The sequence below is a fragment of the Chondrus crispus genome, genomic scaffold, assembly GCF_000350225.1.
Source record: "Chondrus crispus Stackhouse genomic scaffold, scaffold_265, whole genome shotgun sequence".
Taxonomy (NCBI): domain Eukaryota; phylum Rhodophyta; class Florideophyceae; order Gigartinales; family Gigartinaceae; genus Chondrus; species Chondrus crispus.
Genome location: NW_005179143.1, coordinates 63908 through 87051, shown reverse-complemented (window position 1 = coordinate 87051; position 23144 = coordinate 63908). Strand labels below are relative to the sequence as shown.

General features: G+C 48.5%; 1 protein-coding gene across 1 annotated transcript; it reads right to left on the bottom strand.

Annotated features, from left to right (window-relative positions):
• Nucleotides 1-7: 7 nt before the first annotated feature.
• Nucleotides 8-613, bottom strand: CHC_T00005028001 (hypothetical protein). The gene has a single exon (XM_005716374.1). It carries the CDS (start codon nt 611-613, stop codon nt 8-10), a length of 606 nt encoding a protein of 201 aa, XP_005716431.1.
• Between the last annotated feature and the right edge of the window lie 22531 nt (nt 614-23144).

The window sequence follows — 23144 nt, the reverse complement described above, 5'->3', positions numbered from 1 at the left end:
CGTGGAGCTAGATTGTTGCGATGAAATGATATGGGCTAACTACAGCCCGAAATTGGCTGCACGTGTACTGTACGTGGCAGGGCGCAGAAGAGTTGACGTGGAACCGTGCGCGTCGTGAGCTGAGGAGGTGTGCGGGGCGCGTCACGTGCCACATGCTCGCGAGAGTGTCGTGGCGCGTCTGGAGAGAGAGGTTGCATGCATGGTGGGCGGCTTTCTCGTTGGATGCGTGCAGATACGTTCGGCTCACGTTCGGCTCATGTTGCGGCTCCCTCGTTGGCTGCATTGTTTTCGGAACGTGCTCCACTGGCAGAAGACCTACGCGTTTTTTTCCGCATGGTAACTTTACGTGCGGTGATGGGGGTGTGCCAAGTGACTGCCATCTTGCGGGATGTTCCCCACGCAGAGACTCGTTCGCGGAGGAGATACCGTAGAGGAAGGCGTTAAACGAAGGTAAGAGACAGGATACGGGTATCTGATTGGCCCGCAATGGATGAACTGCGAGAGCGCGCCTCCTCTCGCACTCCAAAGAAGTGCTGGGGCAGTGTTCTATGCACGGCAGGTCGCGAAGGCGAGAGGGGGTAACATACTCCAGGGGAGACTTTGCCTGGCACATTACTACGACGCTGAACAGGACATGTTTCGTTCGCCTCAGACGGAGCCCTTTGTAGCGCCTGCGCTCGCAAGGCGAGCTAAGGATCGAGATGTCTACGGCAGGATGCCCCGGGGCGTGGCAGGATAGATCCCGTAGTGGCGAGCCTGCCGCAGAGGTGAGTGCACAGCCACCTCTGAGACTGCGATACAGGGTGCATACAAGTTGGTACCCCCCAAAGTTGAACGGAATAAAAAAATAAATGAGAAAACATCTTCTGCTTTACTTCTGGTCTCCATTGTAGTCTCATTTCAACCACAATCCTACCCAGTACACACTACTTGAGCCAATAGGCGTGCAGAAGATTCAACATGGCTGTCATATTTGAAAAGATATACCTGTTTGAAACCCCCATTTATGCAAAATTGCACCTGAGAATTGAACAGCCAAATGGTTGGCCAGTGCAAACAAAATGCAAAAATGTTTACTCAAGAATGTCTTTCCTGACACTGCACGCGCTGATCCGTCAACTCCATTTCGTTAACTGTCTTGTGCTGCGTTCCGTGCAGCAAATTCCCGTTTCGCAGCAATGAGTCTCCGCGCCGACTGCCGTCTCAATGGCATGCGACGAACAGAAACGTTCGGGACGCCGTACACAAGCGCTCGGGCATGCAGCGAACGCTTCTCGAATTCTAATCGAGCAATGTTTGTGCGTTCGTATGCTATTGCGTCCTTTTCGGCTTTTTCTGCCTCCTTCCGACTCCTTTCCGCCCGCTTCGCAGTATCAAAACCATCTCGCTCCCTCGCCTTTCTTAGCTATTGTAGCAGCTTTCCTGCGACTGGCGCCGTGCCTGTCGACCGCAGCGACGGCCTTTTCAAAGCGTCGGTCTGCCTTTGATACTGTTCGCAACCTTCCCATTCCTGCCAGTGTGTGGTTTTGGAGATGAGCTGGTGGCTCGAGTTTGCATTTATTTGCAATGCGCGGCGTCATGTAGGTTTTTATTGCATCGCCAAATCCGAATATGGCGACAAAAGGGTCCTGTTTGTATTTCGCGCGAAGCTACGCCGAGTTAAACATTTCAGGATTGCCATAAATCTGATCGTTTTTGGCATTATGTTAAATCTTGGAAATAAAATTCACTTTTAGTTTTGTTCAACAACAGAGTACAGTGTTCAACTTTGGGGGGTACCAACTTGTAGCCTTTGCACGAGCTAACGTCAATGCGCACCCGTACCCCCTCTGAGTACTGTAAGTACGCCATGGACCTACCAGCGAGCGAAAAGCGCCACTGCAGCACAGCAGTGCTCCGGGTCTACCTAATCAGGAGGCGTGTAGGGTGCAGCACAGCTGAGCACAGCTGTCGTCGCCTGACAAGGACGACACCGGGCGGAGAGTGCGGGTTGCCGCACCAGTTCGGGTTTGATAAATAAAGGCAGCACGCTGCGTTGGAATCTGGCGACCCCGGGGAGACGCACGCGTTGACTTCGCCAATTCTCTTGCTTCTGCCTCTACACTTCGTCCCCTTACGCTGACCGCTACGAGCTATCGGTTCGACTGAGAAGCGATTACCTCTGCTTCCTGCGATTTGTCACACCTTGTGCCGTATATCTCAAGGCAGGGAATATCGCCGGGAGACGTCGCCTCCCTTAATCCGCCAACATTCCTCTCCAATGCACTCACCAAACCACTTACGTAGACGGAACAAACCCATTTTACAAGCTACAGCACTACAAAAGGCAACATGTGATAGACGCATCGCCAGGGCAAAGTCCAAGTTCCACAGTCCCCGAACCGCACGATTTCGTGCACGTCCCCGTGCGCCCAGTTTCTCCCGAGAAGCAAGCGCCGAAGTTTGGCACGCAGCACTGGATATCTGCCGGTCCAGGGCACAGCCCTGCCTCGGAGAACGAGCCCATCGCGGCGCACTCGCCTGTCGGCACGCACGTTCCGACGACACCGAAGGCCATGCAGGACGCGGGCATCATCGTCGTCGCCGGTGACGCTGTCGTAGGGGGGGTCGTCGCCATCGTCGTTGACGGTGGGTCCGTGGCCAACGTCGTGGCGGCCGTGATTGCTGCCGTTGTCGGGGCTGCTGTCGTAGCGGTCGTTGCCGGGGCTGCTGCCGTCGCGGTCGTCGCCGCGGTGCTTGTCGTAGCTGCAACCGTAGTAGCCGCCGTCGTCATCGGCGACACTGTTGGCGGCGCTAGAGTAGTTACCGCCACCGTCGGCGGCGCCGCAGTCGTGGCTGCCACCGTCGGAGGCGCCACCGTCGTTCCTGCTACCGTCGGAGGCGCCACCGTCGTTCCTGCTACCGTCGGAGGCGCCACCGTCGTTCCTGCTACCGTCGGAGGCGCCACCGTCGTTCCTGCTACCGTCGGAGGCGCCACCGTCGTTCCTGCTTCCGTCGGACAGGTCGTCTCGAATGCGCACACGGTGCCAAGATTTTCGTCGAGGAAAAGGTCGTCGATGACGATGGTCTTGCTCCCGAAGACGGGAACTTTGCCCTCCACGGTGAAGTCTTTGCCCACCAAGTCGAGAGTGCCCTCCACAAAATGACAAGCATCACAGGTGCCAAGAGTTAACCCCCCGGACGTCGGTGGGAAGGCAGGGTCTTGATAGTTGGCGTCCAACTGCAGGCCGACAGTTGCGCACACCTCTGCGGATGCGTCGCCGATGATTGGAAGAGACAGGTCGGCCGTGATGGCAGGCCGAAGGCCGACGAATCCCTCCACGCTCAGATCCAAGTCGACGGTCGGTCCGGTAAACACCAGATCACCAGTGCCGCCTTCGCCTGAAGAGGCCAAGGACTCGGTGTCAAACCCGGTGAGACTGACCTCAACTTTCTGACCAGTTTCATAAGTCCCAGAAAAGGAAGCCACCGCTGAAGCCGAAGCCATGAGAGAGAGGTCGTAATCCACGCTGGCGAACAATCCAAAGCGGATCGTTCCGACAAGGAAGATTTTCTTCTCAAAACCAGCCCCTGGAATGGGAACATTGAGAAGCTCACCAGATTGATTGTTTGAGAACGATGCCGCCGCTGAGACAGACCCTGACGCCTCCACCCTCACCCTTAGTTCCCATGTCGCCTTGGGTGGGAAGCGATCGAAGTCGAATTCACACACGCCAGCTGTCGCCTTGATTCCCCAGGTAAGGTCCACGCCCGGCACGACCTCGATGCTTCCGTCTTCATCAAAGGCCGTGATACCAATGTCGTTAACCCTTGCCACCGTCTTCATCTCTAGAATACTCTTCCCGGACTCCATGATGCGGGACGCTGGGTTGACCAGCTCCCCAACGTGCACGGCCACGTGCGGCGCGACATCGGCACCGGAAACGTACCTCGTTTTCACGTGCACGCCGCCCTTAAAAATCGTGACCATCACGATCTTGCGGAAGACTACCTCGTCCAGAACGTTGAGCTCGTCCTTCACAGGTGGTTCAGGGCAGCCCAGGGCAGCGTGGTCGTCTTTAGGGAAAGTGAGCACGTTGCCTTCTTGAAAGTCTTCCGCATCAACAGGGCCAACGAACTTGATTCGGTGCAATGTACAGACGTCGACGGTCACTCCATCAGCGGTAAGTTCCTCCCACGGGACAACGGGCATGAGAAGGTCGGCTTCGGTCGAAATCTCGCGAACTCCTTGAGCGTTTTCGACGCGGTCGTTCACGGTCACTCTTCCAGACATCACATGCTTCTTGCCTTCGACGGAAGCCGCAAGGAGCGCGAATAGCGCAAAGAGGATGTATTGATTCATGATTGCAATTGGAAATGCTAGTAACTTAGGCTGCCTTAGGTGGAGAATGTAACCAGCTCTTCATGCGGCGAGCGTTTATGTAGTGCCTTTCTTGTTGATTGCTTCAGAGGCAGGAATGCTCTCAGATCATGAGAAGCCCTCACAGTTCAGCAGGCAGTTCTGAGTAGCTATACGGAAGCACTGTCTGCTGGAACAAGTCAAGATCGCCATGCATCAATGCATATACATAATCAAGCTGCATTGTACACGCTGTGGTACAATATGCACAGCACTGCGCTGTATCACCGAAGAGGAGGGTCGTTGGAAGAGCTATACTGTACATAAAGACCCCCAGCTGAACTGGAACTGGAACTGCCGCTGGGTTGCTCTCGTCTGCATTCCAGGCTCCCACTCTGCCCAGTGGGCAGAGTGGGAGCCTGCGGGCAGTGCCCACTGGTCAAGTCATCCGGGTTCATTCCACTGAATACTGTACGTAGATGCTGCTCGGAGAGAAGGCATGTCAAACAGCTATGCGGCAACGAGGAGACTCGGTTAATTTTTTCTGATTCGCTTTTAGTTTTTGTGTTTCCACTCCGTTATTGATAGCTTATGAACAGGATCATTGTGGCACTTGAAGTCGCCACGTTGATGCGTCGGTTTGAATGACTCATGAACACCCAGGATAGGGTTTATCTGCTGTTCCATTCACAAGAGAGGTTAATAGTCAGGTTTTTTTCACTTGTTCAGTTTCTATTGTATTCTCTATATTATTGTGTAAACCTTGCATTTCGGCAAGACACCCCTTTTTTTACAACAGAACGCGAAAGAGCTGCGACTAGATACGTACCCGAGACGCTCCATTCCGCATTCTATTTGTGTACAGTTCGGAGAACATATTCCAGTAGCGTTCACGAAGAGGTTTCCAATGAAACAAGTTGGTGCGCGATACAGAGTAATACGGTACAGAAAGCCGAGCATCGTTGTAAACACGAGGAAGCGTGGATACAACTCGGATTAAGCTGCTCCGTCGTTCGAAAAAACGAGTTAGAATGTCCATACTGTACACTTGTAAACGCAATCTCACATGTCTGTGCTGTACAGTACTGTACAGCCAACGAATTTAAATACAGTATTGACACAGAACATCGTCAAGGAGACTCGCTTTCTCGAGCATCTTCGCTAACATTTGCATCGGCGACAAAGCCGGTGCGACGTAACATGTTACAGTACATCTCTGCTAGCCTTTATTGTTATCTGGTCATAACACGGAGAATTTGCCCCTCCTCCCTCGTAATCTATCTTTACTTTCTGTCAAAAGGTCCTCAACAGTTGAGCTGTAATTTTAACCATGTTGCCGAGGGATCAGCGTTGAGTGTCAGAGCCTCAACGAGCCTGAGGCTCGTTCTAAACAGCGGATTAGTTGGTGAGTATACTGTACGGTAGCACTGCACATGCTGACATTTTCCGATGTCAATAATAATGTCTGAAAGTTCTATTCGTGAGCAGCTTATTATGGGCGCGAGGCTATTGTGGCAGTTCCATCAGCATCAAGGGTGGGTCACTCTCTGAAGCGAATACAGTAGCGCACTTCATGAATCCGCGCGAGCGAGACGTGGCCCCCCGGGAGATACGCAGGCGATGTAAAGCGTTTTAGTTGATCGCAAATATTTGGTCCATACATGTTCCTGCCACTACTACCGTAAGTAAAAAAAAAAAAAAACAGTACAACTATACAACTGAATCGTAACCGAAAACCTGCGATGACAACTGCATGGCAGGGCAAGATGCGCTTTGTACTGTAGTCCTGGAAGCGGAAGCAAGACTTGGGGAGTCTAGAGACGGGGCGGGGCGCATTTGTTGCCAACGAGAAGAGGGTTGGTGGTTATGACAGGCAACGAAGTGCATCCTTTGTTCCTGGATCTTACTTGGATGCAGAACATGCTAGAAGCTGCGTACTGGCTCCCCAGGTTCCAGCCGAGAGTTTACGTTATGTGTATGTGCAGGAATGAGGTTTCTTCCCTTGCAATTAGAGTGGGATCCTCGGCCTCAACATTACTGTAAAGTAAGATAAATGCCCAAGAATACTTAGACATCGCTTGTAATTACCCGGGATCCGCGGATGGGGCCCACTTGTTGTGGCAGTACCAACAATGGGGGCAGGAAACCATGGTTTGATGATTGACAAAGCTGTTTGCCACGCTTGATGAATGAAGCCATTTCGAGATCTTTCAGTAACTATCGGTGTACGCGGTGCGCTTGCACTGCACTTGCACCTGTACAGAACGTTGAAGGGATTGTCGCCGGAATGGGACGTCGTCGGTGAAGAATTTAGTCAGGGAGGGCAAGGAGGAGGACATGCCGTGAAGGGTTTTGGCGGAGTAGGCTCCCGCATCAGCGCCGCACGCTTTCAGGTACAGTACCCTTAGGGTACAGTTGTAAATCAGACCACATGTTTAGGAGTATTGAGTACAGATGGCACACGTACACACGTACACATATGAAATTGATATTATCTGTAAGCAAACAGATAATGGCATCGCATCGCATCACAACCGTTCGAGCGGACGGCGAAAGGACGCACAAGTGGTATACATGTGAGAATGCGCACCCGCTGTGGTCGAGCATGAGAATCGAATAGCCGCCGAGCTGCGAAGACGAATGCACAAGGAGGACTGCATTAAGGACGCCGCATTACGGACGATAACGAACGGAGAGACGGAGGGGGATGAGCATAGGCACTGAGAACGTCGAGGCCGACAAGTATTTAAGGCAGGCATAGAGTAAGATAGCTGAAAAAGAATGTCCGGGCAGTGGAGGAGCAGACCGAAACACGCCAGCCTAGTGTCTAGGTGACAAATGGCCTCATATGAGGTCACTTTTCAACTTAATTTTTCTCGACTTGTGCTAGCTGAACAAAATGGAAAAAGATACTCTCGCCACCGCAGTTGACTTCTGCGCTGTGGAAGGGTGGAGCTTGGTGAGATCTGCACGTCCTTTCCAGGCTTTTTGAGAATACCTAAAGAAGAAGCATTTTTAAAGAACATCGAAACGTTTTTTGTTGATATCTTCGAAACCAAAACGCCTGTTTAAAATGTCATCCGATAGTTGAAACTATGTTAGATTCTTAGTATTTCTGTGTATTCATAACTGCTATCTCGATGTTTTGCAGGAAGCTATTGCCGAGGGAATATTGGTTAAAGAAATGGTGTCTAAACTGATTTTATAAAATTTCGATTTAATGTATATTTTTTTGCAAAAAAAAACCCGGCCTCATATGAGGCCAAGCCTGACCTCATATGAGGCAAATTGCCGGTCGTCTAGACACTAGACACTAGTGCTGAATAACTTGCAACGACTTCACACGCGATCCACCTAGAGTAGCACGAAGGGAGCCGCCATCCACCAACACGCTGTTTACACAGAAATGTCCAATCATATTTCTACAACAGTACTGTTGGCCGGCAAGTACGTGTACACGGTTCTAGGGAGAGTACGTAACAGAAACGTGTAAGGAGCTATCATACTGTAGTCACATGACCGTTTACAGTAATTCAAGTCTTACAGTGCAAGCTTTCCACTGGGCACGTGGAGTATGAGACAAACTGCTTGTACTGTACCAGTCGCTATTTCAGGAACACCATCGATGCGGATTCCTCAAATGGCGAGCCTAGATGACAGGATTCCTCACATGAGGTCATGTGAGGTTCCTTGTCAACTAATTTTTTATGGACGCGTGGATTCCCTTTACGACAGGGAACGATACCCTCTCCACGTACTTGACTTTTGCGTTGAAGCAGGTTATATTTTAGCGACAACTGCATGTCCCTACGGCATGTTTTTGCATGCATGACTAAAGATCTTTTTTTGAGCGACTTTGAAGTGTCTTGTGATGGTACCTTTGCACCCAACATCTCAGTTTAGAAATGCAACTGGCCATTTAAACTCTACTAGATGTGTAATCTTTTAATGTATTCCAAATTGCAATCTCGATGTTTTGCAAGATGTTACTACCAAGGGCAAGTACTTTAAAGATATGGTGTCCAAATTCACAGGTTATATTTTCGATTTACCATTGGTTGCATTGCCAGCTGTATTTACTCGGTACAGCAGTAGCTCGTTTGAGGTTGGAGTGTCCATGCGCCTTGTAGTGCTATGATACGCAAAGGTGTCCAAAATTGACCCAGTGAGAAGGGTAATGCGTATATTATCGCAGACTGTCCTCGCATAATGCAAATCGCTTGCCGTCAATACACTGGTGCGGCCGAAAAAGACAAACAGAAAAAAAACGGAAAGAGAAATTAAGGCAATCTCACTGCCGAACGCTTACACTTCTTTGTAATATCTTCCTCACACGTTTTGTCGTTGAACACGGTTTGCGAACTGACGCCAACTACTGTACACGCCATTACAATCTGGCGTGAGGGGAAGTTCACGTTGTAGAAAAGTGCGCGACTAGGATAGGGAGGGTGTCAAAAGAGAAAGTAATAGAGAGAATGTAAAGAAAAGGAGGGCTAAGCAGAGCACCCTAGCGGGGGGAAGGAAACCAGATTTCTGGTGTACAGAGTATTTCTCTCTCCTATTCCAACCTCTCCGTCCTCCTCGCACTCCCGCTCTGCTTATGTGTGAACGGTGAGCCTGGTCGTCGAGTGCTTGACGACGCGCTCAACAAGGTTCAAATGTGCTCAAAATAGATGCGAATACAAGATATTCAATGCCGACGGTGCTGAACGCGCACTGTCATCTGGACATACTGTCCAACGACACACCCTCCGATCGGACGCCTGGTTCTCACCATCTACCCTCCAACCCTAAATCGCTGTGCTGTGCCGGAAAGGGTAACTTGACTCATCCTAGCGCACGGGAAACACCGTGCATCCTGTGAACCAATATCCGTGCAGTACAGTGCTAGGGCGAGGAGGGAGGGGTGGCAGCATGCAGCAGTGAGACACCAGCGACACATGAAGTGTCCATGATGAGGCCCGAAAGGGACTATTTCACGGGAAGTGGACTTGATGACAATGGCGACACCTTCAACATCGAATCGATTTTGTATGAAGAGGATAAAAGGCGAGCAATGGCATATCTCTAGAGAAAGGAAGGAGATACGAGAGCGCTCTTGTGGATGGATGCATCGATTCGTACTACAAGGTTGAGCCTGGGACAGTTGTGCTGTCAAAACGCCGTGTTCGCAAGGGCGTCCATTGGCATACGCGCGCGATTACAGGGGATTAAGCAATATTCCTGATACTGTAGCGCCCGACAATCCTTCTCTCGAACCGGTCAGTCCCGCCCCAACAACAGGCAGAGCAATGTTCATCTGCGGCTTGGTGGGCAAGTCCAAGCTGAGATCGAGCCGCGACGTGAACTCTCTACTATCATCCACGCCAGTATCGTACACAATTTGGGTACCTCTGTCCGAGAGGATGAACTTTTTAGTCTTCGTATCAAACATGTTCCTGTTGTTAATCTGAACGATCCAATCCGGCGCTGGAGCAATCATTCCGAGAACAGTCAAGAAAGAATGCTTGCAATCGACCCTAACGATCAGAGAAGTACTCTTCCCTGGCATGGTGGGTGCACCAGCATCGACGATATATAGCACGCTCCTCCCCTGCGAACGGAGCTTCTTCGCAAATCGGATGTAGAGAGTGTTGGCACCGGTTTCGGCCAGGATCTCGACCGGCGTGTTGGCAAAGCCGCGGACGGTGAAGAAGGAGAGGCCCTTGGAGTGGGTGACGCCGGCCAGGGGAGAGAAACGAGTCCGGTGTTTGGGATGAGGCTGCCGAACTTGCTGGGATTCAGAAGGTTGGTAAAGGTGATCATGTCCTCCTCTACTAATTTAGATTGGGTAAGCACCATACTTCAACACGTCCTGTAGCTGTTTCTTGCAGTCAAGATCGTTCCACTTCCAGAAAAGGCGCTAACTATACGCTCTTCCGGATGGCTGGCCTGAATGTGCCAATGTTTAACTCATTAGCTCTAGCTAGCTTGAATGCAGGAGAATACCAGATCAAATTTTCGTTCTTGTTCTAGTACTGCTACCCTTTCCTTCTCACTCCAACGCTGCTAGAGGATCATTACCGCTACTTCTGCTTGGTAAACCCCCTCGCCCTCCCTCGTGAATTCTATCTTATTGAAATCTTGTTGCAATCTCTGTAGACGCGACTACTACTACTACTAGGCTGCTTTTTTCACCCATGCCAGCATGTTTTTTTTTGAAATCATGCTGGCACGAGTGAATAAGCTTGCTTGGGAAGCCGATTGTGGAAAATGAACTGAACCTTTAGTGCATTTATAGTTACCGAAAGATTCTCTTGGCGGATGTCGTACAAGTACTGTAGAATCTCTTTTAGGTAGCGGGGTGTTCGCTCGCTATGCGGTACGTGTTTTCATAGAATCTGACTACGGTAGTAGAGAAACCACTGAAACCACTGCTAATGTTGAAGGACTCTGCGGTACTGTCTCTCACCGCTGCACCGCTTCATCATGAGGGACGTCGTAAGAAGGCAACCAGACAACAAAAACTACGAGGGGGCCTACGATAACTTTGGTTACTATTTTGGTAGCCTTCTTTTACCTAACTTGACTTGTCGCCGACTCTCACCACCCTTTTTTCGATGCTACTTCAATGCTTTGAATCAGTGCAATGACGAGTATCATATTCACCGCGCTCAGTCGTGGTTGTCAGAAACTAGACCACAATACCCACTTATGCGAAGACGTTTGCGAGTGCGTAATGAATCGCATTTGATTACAATGTGGCTATATCTAGAGCAGAGGAACGGGTCAGAAGAGGAGAGGGTTTTATGGTTTTTTGAAATAAAAGCTCATTTTGTGATCACAGAGACGGCTTGATGTTTAATGGAAGGAGGGTCAAAGAAAGAAAATAATCAACCTGCACGGACTGCCCTCAAAAGGTCTTTTACATCTCCTAAAGCGTCGCTGGTACGATACCTGGATCAGCCGTGTTGAAGACGGACAAAATCATACAATCTTTTTTGCTGATGCAACCGGTCTCATGAATAAGCCCTTGCGGGAACACCGTGCTTTCGCCTGCTCTGATGACATTAGTGACAACTCTCGCATTGCTATCGAACCTGAATCGAACTCTGAAAATTCCCTTTAGCGCATTGAGCGTCTCAGTCCCTCTAGGGTGGAGATGCGGAAAGAAGAGCTTCCCCGCCTTGAGGTTGACTTTGACAATAGTGGACTGGACATCTGTACCGGCGAGAGCTGGGAAGTTTGTTAAGTCGGCGATGGAGACGGAGAAGTCTTGGGTGTTCACCTGGGTGCCGCGGGAGAAGTCGATGCGGAAGTCTTTGTCGCATAGGCGAGTACGGACATTGGTCGCAGTTTTGGTGCCCAGGGAGGGGATGGCGAAAGAGGCCATGGAAAGCTGGACCAAGAGGAAGACGGCAAGCATGCCGAGAGCTGTGGAGGCGACATTTTTTTGTTGGAGGAGTCTTTGTGTGTGCTGTGCAGCTGAAAGTGCGAAACAGTTATGGTTGTGGGTGAGGACGGAGTGGTTGGGGGATGACGAGGCGGCGGGGTTTTTTTATAGATGAACTGGATGTAAGAGTGGAGGAAAAGGACCTTACAGCATAGGAGGTAGTCTGATAGAGGTAAAGCGGGATATGGCTGAGCAGAATGGGAATACAGTGGGTTCGCGATAATTGAAACCCCCGATAATTGCAACATCGCGATAATTGAAACGGAATCTTGGGAACGACCTTGGTGGTCACCCAAAAATATCTAAAACATAAGCAAATAAGCTTTCAATTCCGATAATTGAAACGTTTCAATAACGATCCCAGAAGGTCAGCCCCCTCAACTCACCCTCAAAACACCCAAACATAACGACAAATCTACGAAAAAATGAAACGGCACCCGTTATAAATCATTTACCGTTACAAGAACAGGATAACCGTTTTCTTCAAATGAACTACATTCCTTAAACAAGCTATCCCTGTTAGCACAAAATAATACTAAAATGTGAAGTCTTCACTTAGGGACACCTCCCGAACACAGTTCCATCTTGGCCACACTCTCTCCCTTGATCCCAACTCTCAACCGTTTCCCCTATTCCTCCCTCACTGCCAAGCATCACCATGAAATATACCACGCTTTCCCTCATTCAAAAAAAGCATATTTGCGAGCAGTATGTCGCACTAAACGATGAGGACAAAAAACCGACCCTACAAGAATTGGGGGTTTGGGCAAAAGAAAAATTCAGATTCAGTGAGATGCCAAGCAAGACAATAATGTCTCGAATTTTAAAACAGTCCTCATCGCTATTGGCTCGCCGGAAAAAAACAATAGTGAAGAAAACACGAGAGAGGAAAGGCAAAAACTATGCTGTGGAAACGGCACTCTTTGATTGGATTATTGACCAACAGGTTAAACGGGGAAACATTAATGGGGATTTAATCTGCCTAAAAACCCGAAAAATTCAAGACTTGGCCAATCAAAAGCTCCTGGATCATGCCAAAATACACCGTGTTGGTTTCTGGATCATGCAAAAATACACCGTGTTCAGGCAAAAATACACCGTGTTGGTTGGCTGAGTAATTTCAACGCACGATGGGGGCTTCGCGTGCTACGATAGCATGCCGAGAGCGAGGATGCGGATTTGAATGCTGTTATGCGTGACCTGCCGATAATTAAGGAGAGGCTTAAGAATTATTCTGAAAAGAATATTTTTAATGCAGACGAGTCCGGGTTGTTTTTTAAAATGGCGCCCGACAAGACAGTTGCAGTCGAGAGGCTACCAGGTCATACAAAGGCTAAAGATCGATTCACTGTGATGCCTTGCAGCAATGCAGATGGCTCTGAGAAGTTAGAGCTCATGGTAATCGGGCGATCATGGAAACCCAGGGTGTTTAAAAAGAAAATTCGTCAAGAACTTGGTTTCGATTATCATGCCAACAACAAACTATGGATGACAAGCGTGTTGTTCTTTGGTTGGTTGCAGCGCTTCGATTGTTACATTGGAAAGACAAAAGGGAGAACAGTTGCTCTGTTAATTGATAACTGCAGTGCTTACGGAACTAAGGATAACCTAACTGCTTTAGCCCACGTTGAAGTATTCTTTTTACCGCCCAATACAACCTCGAAGCTCCAACTGTTGGACGCAGGAATTATCGGTTCAATCAAACTGAGGTATTGACGCTTGCAGATGGAACGAGCTATTGATTTAATTGATGAAAATGTGAGCGACATCTATAAGGTTGACATACTAACGGCTATGCGTTGCATGAAGAAAATATGGAATGAGCTTCCTGCCTCAGTAATACAGAACTGCTGGAGGCACACTGGTATATGTGGTACTGAATTGGATTCATCGGAGAGGGTAAGCATTAGTAATTTACTGTGCAATGAGGCGCAAATGTTGGAGAGACAAATTTCCGAATTAGTGCCCACTTGCACGCTAATGTCTATTGTTGAACTACTCAATGTGTCGGGCGAGGATGATTGTGTTCACACTGTGGACAATCAGGCGCTTATCGATTCAGTTGTCGACTTTGGGGATGGAAGTGGTTTAGAGGACAGTGAGGAACATACTGAGGAAGACAATTTGCTTCCCTGTGCCAAAGAGCAGCTGCGTGTACTTGCGCTAGCTAAGCGCATTTGTGTCTCCAGTGGGCAGGCTGATGAGGGCCTTTTACGAGGAATTCGGAAAGTGCAGGCTGTGGTCCGTCAGGACATGTATCAGGGCCAGAGGCAAACAAAGATAGATGCCTTTTTTAAATAAAATAGTGGGTTTTGGAGGGTGCCATATGATTGGCTAGGGGACGAGTTTATCATACCATTTGATAATTGAAAAATCGCGATAATTGAAACAAGAACCCTACCACCGACGTGTTGCAATTATCGCGAACCCACTGTACCGGGCATATGTAGGCAGCACCGTGTAGCGCGCATTTTGCCAGTACACTTCCTGAACCACTCCCATTTTAAAGCAACAGGTACAGAAAGTTATATTTAACGTAGGTAGCCACTGAAAAGAGCTCAGCGCTTGAACCAGTGCTGTTGAGTCCTCTGCCCATGGCATACAGAAAATCAGCCCGGCATACTGCAATGAAATGTGCCTCACTTCAAATATCTCAAAGCAGAATGCGAAGCGCGCTCTAGCTAGGAGTTCTTGATAAATTATGAAGTGTCTCATCTCACATCGGGAGATACTAGCAAATGTGTCAGAGACTTCAAAGCACTGTTCATCCCCATGGGCATGTTTCTGAGACCATTTGTACTATCGAATGTGTGTTTTGGTTCCCCCTGTACTGGATCGCTTCTGGTAGCATGCCGGTACTAAGATTAGGGCAGAGGTTCGTGGACGCCATGCGTTGGTGCTGGGGCGACTGAATGCTCTCGTTCTGCAGTTTCCCTTCTCTCAGTGAAATATGGAAGAGGTTGCAAGACCGAAATGGCATTTTCATTAGCCTCTGCATGTCTTGCCTGTGTAGAGCACAAAGACTCGTGACGAAAACTGGGAATATTTTTTGGGGCGGGCAACATGCCATGCTCCTGGCAAACAAATTACTCAATACACTTACGTCCTTTATTCAAATGGAAGAGGCGCAATTTCTCCTTCCTCCAACTCGCCACGTCCCTCCGGCCCACCTCCTTCCAACATAGACTCATCTAAACCACTATTCGAATCATTCGAATCACTGTATGGTGGCCAGGCGTAATTACAAAGCGGACAGTTTGGTCTGTTCTCCACGAGCCATCTCTGAATGCAATGAAAATGAAACTCGTGATCGCACCGTCCCTTCACCGATTGACACAGATACGGATTCGTCATACCTCCCCCTTCGCACGTAATGCACGTTTCGAGAAGGGCGCTCCTGCAGATTGCGCAGATTTCCACAGTGTTTTTCCATGACCACAGCGCGATCGTTGAGAAACTTTTTACTCCAATACGAGTAATAGGTCCTCTCCTTACAGCCCCCTCATATCTATCCGAGTCAGGCGAGGAGCTCATGGCGACGTCCTGTGCGCTCCATTCTTGAGTTGCTAAGTTATTTCTATCGATGTCTGAAAGGATGTTATCCGTTCCGGTTTCGAGATTGGGGGTTTGCTGAAAATCTCTGTTACTAAAACTCATTGTGATCTATGTTTCAGGCTTTAATTTAACGAGTTGAAGAGGATTATGAATAAAAAATATCTGTGTGTTAGATGAAAGAAGGTGGGTTGGAAAGATCTTTGATGATGGGGCTCCCTACTTTTTCTTTAAGTACAGTCAGGGTGACCTCATTCCTTTCGATTTCCATCCAATCTCTAGTACCGAAGTAGCCCTGCAACCCCTATATTTTACTACTCCTTTCGAGTTTCCTTTTCGAAACGGGTGCTTAAGGGTGAATACATACATATATGCGGAAGACTACCGCACATTTACATCCATTGCCAAAAGGAAATTCGACAGTATAAGAAGACCAGTCTCAGCGTCGAGCTCGACTAATGAAATTGGTAATTCTAGTGCGAGAGGGGACAAAAACCCCCACAGCGGCACCTTACTCTGCATTTACCATATTTGGAAATGTTATCAAATATGGAATCAGATAGCAGTTCTTTTTGGAAGGTTAAATTTTTAGTGGTCGATTGCTCTGAGCAGTTTCGCTGTTTGTGGAGTGGTCCTTCCAACTCATGAAAGAAGTTCGAACAAATTAGCTTTCCATAAAATTGATCAAACCATTTAGAGACGCCCGTTGACTACCATTCAGAGCATAAAAGGTCATTCAGGTTCAATTTTGTTGCGATCTTGCTAGCTGGTTGCTTTTAGTTGTCATAATTCATGCTCAGAATTAACATACGGGCAACAGAGATTATCGGATATTCAAAATCTGCTTGAGGCATAAGTGGACGGATTTTATAACGGAAAGAAATGCATATGCGATCCAGTTTTCGGCTGTAGAGAAGTACAATTCTGGCGCTGCTGCCTCGATTTGCTCTCCTTCGCGAAGAGGGGAAGCGTGCTGCTACTGTAGTTTGAGTCGTTCTAAGAGGTTCAACAGCTAGTGATTTAAACAAAGCAAGATAAATTTAAACTTGGTCGCCTCCCTTTCGCACCGTACATGAAGCATAGCAGCAGCACTTTTTCTACTATTCTGCTATTCAAATGTAGATCTTGTTTTTGCAGTGATATTATTTTAATGTCAGAGATGCAGTTGCATGCAAAATTGTGGCAAAATATTCTTGGCGTTGATCTTGAATTTGCTTTGTGTATTCTATAGCTTGACGTGAGCGCTGGAACGCACAAATCATAGACAAGGCAGGCAAAAGCTTATCAAATTATGGGAAATGCTCTCAAGCACCTCATCTGGTTTTGACGCTGTTGAAAACTGCCCAGAGTTACCTTTATTAGCTAGGTGCAGTACCTCATTCGGTGATGCATCACACAAAGGTGGTATTGTAGTAGAAAAAACGATTCAACACTTTATCAACGATACGGAGAACCATCGCTGTGTGCATCATCTTTTAATGAATATACTTGTTCACAGAAGAATGCTAGTCTCCATCAATTCGGAAAAAATGATTTTGCTGTGTATATGGAGCAATCTCACGTATTACCTAAATGCACACAAAAACGTTTCTGACCATAACGAGGCTCATACAACAGTCAACGTAAAATAGCATTGCACCTTATGTGTAGCACGTGTCTTTCGATGTCCCAGAACGGTAGATATACAGTGATATGATACTGAAGAGGGACTTCGTGACGAACTGGAAAGTACCATTTACTGTTGGAGTCCGAGACTTTCATGCGGGAGGGGTATGCCCCGGTGTACATCTATACACGCAAAGAAATACAGGAAGTACCTGTGTTTCCCGGGGCACGAAGCTTCCTCTTCGAAGCCTCTGTAAGCACCCCAGCTGCGAGTTGTCTCCCGGAGCATGCGGTAGTCTAAAAAGAAAAAGGGAGGGAAGGTGGGAAATCGAAGATGTTAGAAGTCATTCCTGGGTAGTCGGCGACGGAGCACATCGCCAGACATATAGAGATATCGCGCTGGAGTGTTCGGAGTCTACACGCGTTTGCTGAACTGGTAAGGGAAAAGAGGCGGCAAAAACAGAACGGGGACCAAGATGGTGCACCTCTCTCACTGCGATGAGAGTTGTAGGTTTTTTGTATAGAGGAATAGAACCTGCCTCTCCTGATAATTGTAGTTGCAGCACCTCATCAGAAGAGTGTATTGGAAAGTTGACGCTTGACAACGCCATAGTCTGCTTTTGCGTGGTGAGCAATCTGAATGCCACGCAATTCTGTGGGTGCAAGTTGCACACGGACGGAACAGCGTGCGTCCTGCATCTCCGAGCATCGTATGCTGAACCTCTTCGATATCAAGCCACGAAACACGGTGGAGATCCAAGATCCATGAACACGGAGCTTCCCTGCTTTAGTCCTATTGGACCTTGTGCATATGCGTCCGACTGTGCTGAGTGCTACCGAAAGTCGAACCGGGAGGCTCGTGCGCCTATGGTGCTGATGACGTGCAGTAGCGCATATGCCGAAATTTGTAAGCCTGTGGAAATATTTCACCATCCTTTACGATCCGCATGGTTCCCAATGGACTAGCCATTACATAACCGGAGAGATGTTACGTTAAGTGTCATGAAACGCCAGGATATAAGGTAACCTATTGATAGTGTAATTGACTAACACAGTAATGTGCTTCATCCTACACGGATGACTCTATTACTGTCTGAGCATTCCTTTGGTAATCAAATCAACGAGCTGCGGTTATCAGGACTACTTAAAGCCTAGAGGAGACTCTCAAAGTAAATATCACGACCCAAGCTTCATCAGTCTTATCTTCAGACTTCGCCCAATTGCCATTAGGTGCGATGTTTGCCACCCCAGACCGAAACGACAGGCTTGTGCTTGCGTCACGAACACCTTGACTGTATTCACGTGGTTCTACAGTCATTAGGATCCGGTCCTTGCGTGCTATCTTCCACACTTGATAAATAAATATTCTTGTCAATGCCTTTTAAATCTCATTGGGTTAGATGGCGGTCCCTTGGCTATAACGTCCTTGCCTACCTCCCTTTTTAACTTTGGTCTGCTGTGAAGACCTCATATACTGTATAGAACTTATTCACTGAACTAAACGGTCTAAGCTGATCATTTACTAAACGATTGTCAGACAAGTAATTATCACGTGACGCACAATACTGAAACACCAGTTCACAAGCAAACCTTAGCGGAGTGTGGTGCAAGATTGATGACTCCGTTTACTGATGCCTATTGCCTGTCTACTTTAAGAGCATTATCAGGGCAGGATAGGTATCTGTGTGGCGGCGGCGAGTGCAGTGATCTAATTGTGCTGTAATGCGTGTGCTACGTGTGCACGTATGGCTCTCATGATATCCAGCAAGCAAAAAAAACAAAGTAACCATCAATGTGAGTACTTGGCACAAAGCGTTTAGGACATCTGGGATCTACTACGGACGTTACAGATTTGATTTCGGAAGGCATATTACCTTCTGCAGTGCAGAGTAAATGTCTTCACTTTAATCCGTCCGTGATGAGCAAGTACAAGCGATTCCTCAGGGGCAGCTTAACTAAAGCAACAGCCCCTTGCTACACCCATGCGAACTTGGTGTAGAAACTGCCGTGAGAGAATTGTTAGATATAAAGTAGGTACAGGGGGGGTCGCGATATAGTGCCATATTTGTTAGTGTCCGAGCCAATATAGTGCTACCCTTCTGCCGGTGACACGAATTTTGAGCCAAAAAAGAAGGGTCTCCAGGGAGGCAGCCACTCAAAAATATTCAGTACTTTCGACGACTAGTGTCAGCGATAAAACAGTTACACTACATCTAGCTCGTTGCAAAAATACCATGGCGATAACTGGCCCTCAGTGTGGGCTGGCGATTATCTCTGCGAAAAAAGAGGAAGTCAATGCGACGGCTCGGCAGCTACTAAATTTTAATGTCTCATTTTAAGAAATGCTCGATTAGACTGGAGTCTTTACTGGAGATGTAAAGTATGAGTGATGGCGTCCTGCGAGCGGTCTTTCTGAGCAGTGATGCAAGGAAGTCACTGAAAAAAAGCCGTAAATTTCGTTGTCTTATAGTGCTGGGTTTGATATAGTGCGGTTTTTTGCCCAGTGCCACAGGGTAGCACTACATCGCGACTTCCCCCCCTCCCCCCTGTACAGCAGTGTACAGCTATAAGACACGCTGCCCCAATGCGTGAAATTCTTCGCGATGCACGCATCGCGAGTCCTAGACGTTTCCGCGGAAAGAAAAAGGAAACAAAAAGAAAGGTTTCTATTGCAATTCCTGAAAAATATTGAATACATTACAGTATTGGGGTGTGACTGTACAGTATAAACCTTTCGGGCGGGTTGGCGCCAAGACTTCGGTTCAACTTATGTATGACCTGAACAGTACCCAAGGGTACACCTCTGCGAACAGCCGTGCGGATGTGCGCTGTCCACAGCACCACCCCGTTCCCCTCATAAAGAGAAGTGAACACGTGTACTTTACTGGGCGACTCCTGAAATTCTAAAATCGCAAATTGTGTTGACCAAATCGGGATTTTGTGACACACAACGCGCCGTTTTCTCGGACGGGCGACCCCATGCTAGGTTAAATGTGTATCGCACAAATGTCAAAATGTGCGCGCGTACAATCCAAATTTACTGTACACAGAGAAAGCGTCGGCCGCCGCCCGACCGACGAGACTCGACATCTACATCCTACCGAGCATGGCTCTGAATGAGAAGTAGCAATAGAATAGCCATTTGGTCATTCATGGTTCTGACGGTGGCTGCTCGGTGAAAACACCATCATGATTGAGCCAAGCTCACAGCACACACTGTAGATAGAGCTCCGACGGCGTCATCGCCGGCGTCCGGTGCCGTGCTCGTCGTTAGGAACGACCCTGACACACCGTGCTCGTCATTAGGAACGAGTTCAAAGCATGCGTACAGTAGGGGGACGCACATTATGTGCGCAAGCATTTCCGTGGTAAAACTCATTTTTTGTTCACAAAAAAGAAAAATATGACTCTGACACATAAAATAATTTCCGGAGGCGCCCACTACTTTACAGAAAAGTTCAGCACCACCCCGTTCCCTTCACACCCCGTTCCCCTCACTCAAAGAGAAGTGAACACGTGTTCTTTACTACTTTACAGAAAAGTTCAGCACCACCCCGTTCCCCTCACACCCCGTTCCCCTCATAAGGAGAAGTGAACACGTGTACTTTACAGAAAAAAAGTGAACACGTGTAAAAACGAGTCCCCTTTTTTCTTGCTTACACCTAGACTAACGTCTAGGAACACCTAGATAGACTAACGTCTAGGAATAGACCGCACCCGGAGTCAGGGATTCAAACAAAAGTTCGGCAGTACAGTGCCGTGTATACGTGTCAGGCAGTACGTGTAGCCGATGTGTTTTCCCCTCGTGCATCGTAAAACGCAACAAGGTCATCTTCCTTGCTATCTTGCATCCCGAGCTGCATCCGGTCCCATCTTTTCGCACGCCCCTCATGTCATGTACGCATACAACACCTTGTATCTACAGTTCAAACTGCACAGCTCACGACTAAAAAACCTTCCTCACTATCCGCATCCCTGGATGCCTGTACACCCTGACGCCGCATTGACACGCACACCCTCCGCATTTCCCCGCTTCACAAAGAGACTACTTCAACCTCACCACAGTCACATCTCTGTTCTCTCACGACAATGCTTTACGACCCCCCGTCATACAGGTTCCCATTTCCCGTTGCGTAAACGTACCCCGCCTACCCCGCCTTGATGTCTTCACAATTTGCATTGCGTTCCCCGTATTGCATCGAGACTTTCCCATCACATATTCCCCCAGCCATATCCTTCCATGACCTTCATCTCTTATTCCTTTTTTCTGTCGTCGCCACATTACGGTAACTCTTCCTTCTCTTCCTCATTCGCAACAAGAAATCGGTAATCCCCAAGTCATGTCACAAAATTCCAGCAAAATCATAGTGCATCCGTGGACATTCTTCATCGTCATTCCTCACCCCCAAATCTTATATATATCTATTCTGTACTCTCCTGATCTTTGCAGTCATCTTTTCACCACGTCTTCCCTGTCCATCCTTTTGGCAAAACCATTCCTTCTCCGTTAAGGCAGTCATCTACGTGCCCCTCCGCTCACATCCCTATAAAAACTCACCCGAACTGCCCCTCACTTCCAACTTCCTCCACTCTCACCTCTTCAGCTAACTCCCATCGCATCCCTCCGCCGCGACCCACTCACCCCGTATCCCAAAATGGTATCCGCAAAGTTCATCACTTTCCTCGCCGTCTTCTTCTCCGCCGCCCTGGCCGGCGCGGCCCCCCGCCGCATCGCCAACGTGGTTAAAGAGTTTGTCCCCGTCTCCCGCCAGTCCGAGACAATTACAGGAGGCTCCTTCACCAGCACCACAAGCCTCGGCCGTATCACCAGGGTCGGCACCATCAACCTCGACTTCAACGTCACAGTCACCGCCGTGGATGCTGAGACTCTTAACAGCATGAGCTCCTCCTTTGTCGAGACCCTCACCGCAGAGGAGCGCGCTCAGTTCGAAGAGCTCGTTAGGAACTACGAGGGCGACCTCAACCTTCCCTTCTTTGCGCTTTTGGGCCTGAACTTCGCTGAGGGCATCAGTGCCGAGCAGATCTATGAGGCTGCCGAGAGAATCGAGAACTTCGAAACGAAATTCGGCGCCATCGTGGAGATCCTCCAGAGCGCAATCAACACTAACATCAGGATCACCGGTACCTTGTCAGCCACCGGTCAGAGCAACATCCCGACTGCCGCTTTCGCTTTCCTTAGGCTCGCCAATGTTGAGTTCGATGACGGAAGAACCCTTGTGGTAGTATCCAGTAACCCGTTTGATGTCGTGGTTACGGATAGAAACGGTGTAGTTCAGCCGTCTGAGGTCGAGAAGTTCAATATTCTCTTCTAGGCAGGCAACCGGAGAGGAGTTTAATGGTGATCGAGTCCAACTTTAGTTGGAGAAGCTGAGCAGTCTCCGCCGCCGTGATCAACTCATAACTTACCTTGCGTTTGGAAATCTCGCTCAACGTAACTACCGATACATCCATAATTTACAGAATAAATAAGCAAGCAGCCTTTTGCTCTCAAGACCTTCGCCACGTCTTTCCATCACGCGAAGGACTCGTGAACACTGCGATTAAGGTTACAGTTGACTGGAGGCTGATCTAAGTCGCCCTTTGAGTGCGTCAATAATGTATGTACGGTATACACAGGAATCATCCAACTCCGTATACTGTCACCGTGCTCGTCTTGTTAGCCGGGACGCAATTTTGCGTCCCAATTCTCTACGACAGAAGACAGGATTTCTGTACTTCTCAAAGTACAGGGCTTCATGTGCAACAGCATTTGAGGACCGTGTCTAAGAAACGTGAGCGTAGAGGACCAAATAAAGGTGCAACGTAGTAACTAGCGCAGCCGGTAGCGGGATCAAACAGACGAAGATCGGGGGACAGTGCGAGTCACAGTATCCGTCAACAATCAGCAAGAGAACGTTTACAACTAATTCACTGAGCAACTGTCAAAGGGATGCAAAGCGGAGAGCAAAGAACGAGAACTGAGCGATAAACAGGTTGAAGCGATGGAGGTACTTGGTAGAAAAAGTGGGAAGTCACACACATAGAAAATGTAGCACACGCAGACAGTGGAAGCTGACAACGCAAACAAATCTCGAGATACGGGAAGTGGTCCGAGGACGCTTTTTGAGCAAAGGCCATGTACTTGGATACTTCCTTGAACATAGCCTAAGTTTCACACTCTTCCTCTTTGAAGATAAGCCAATATTTCTTAGCCAA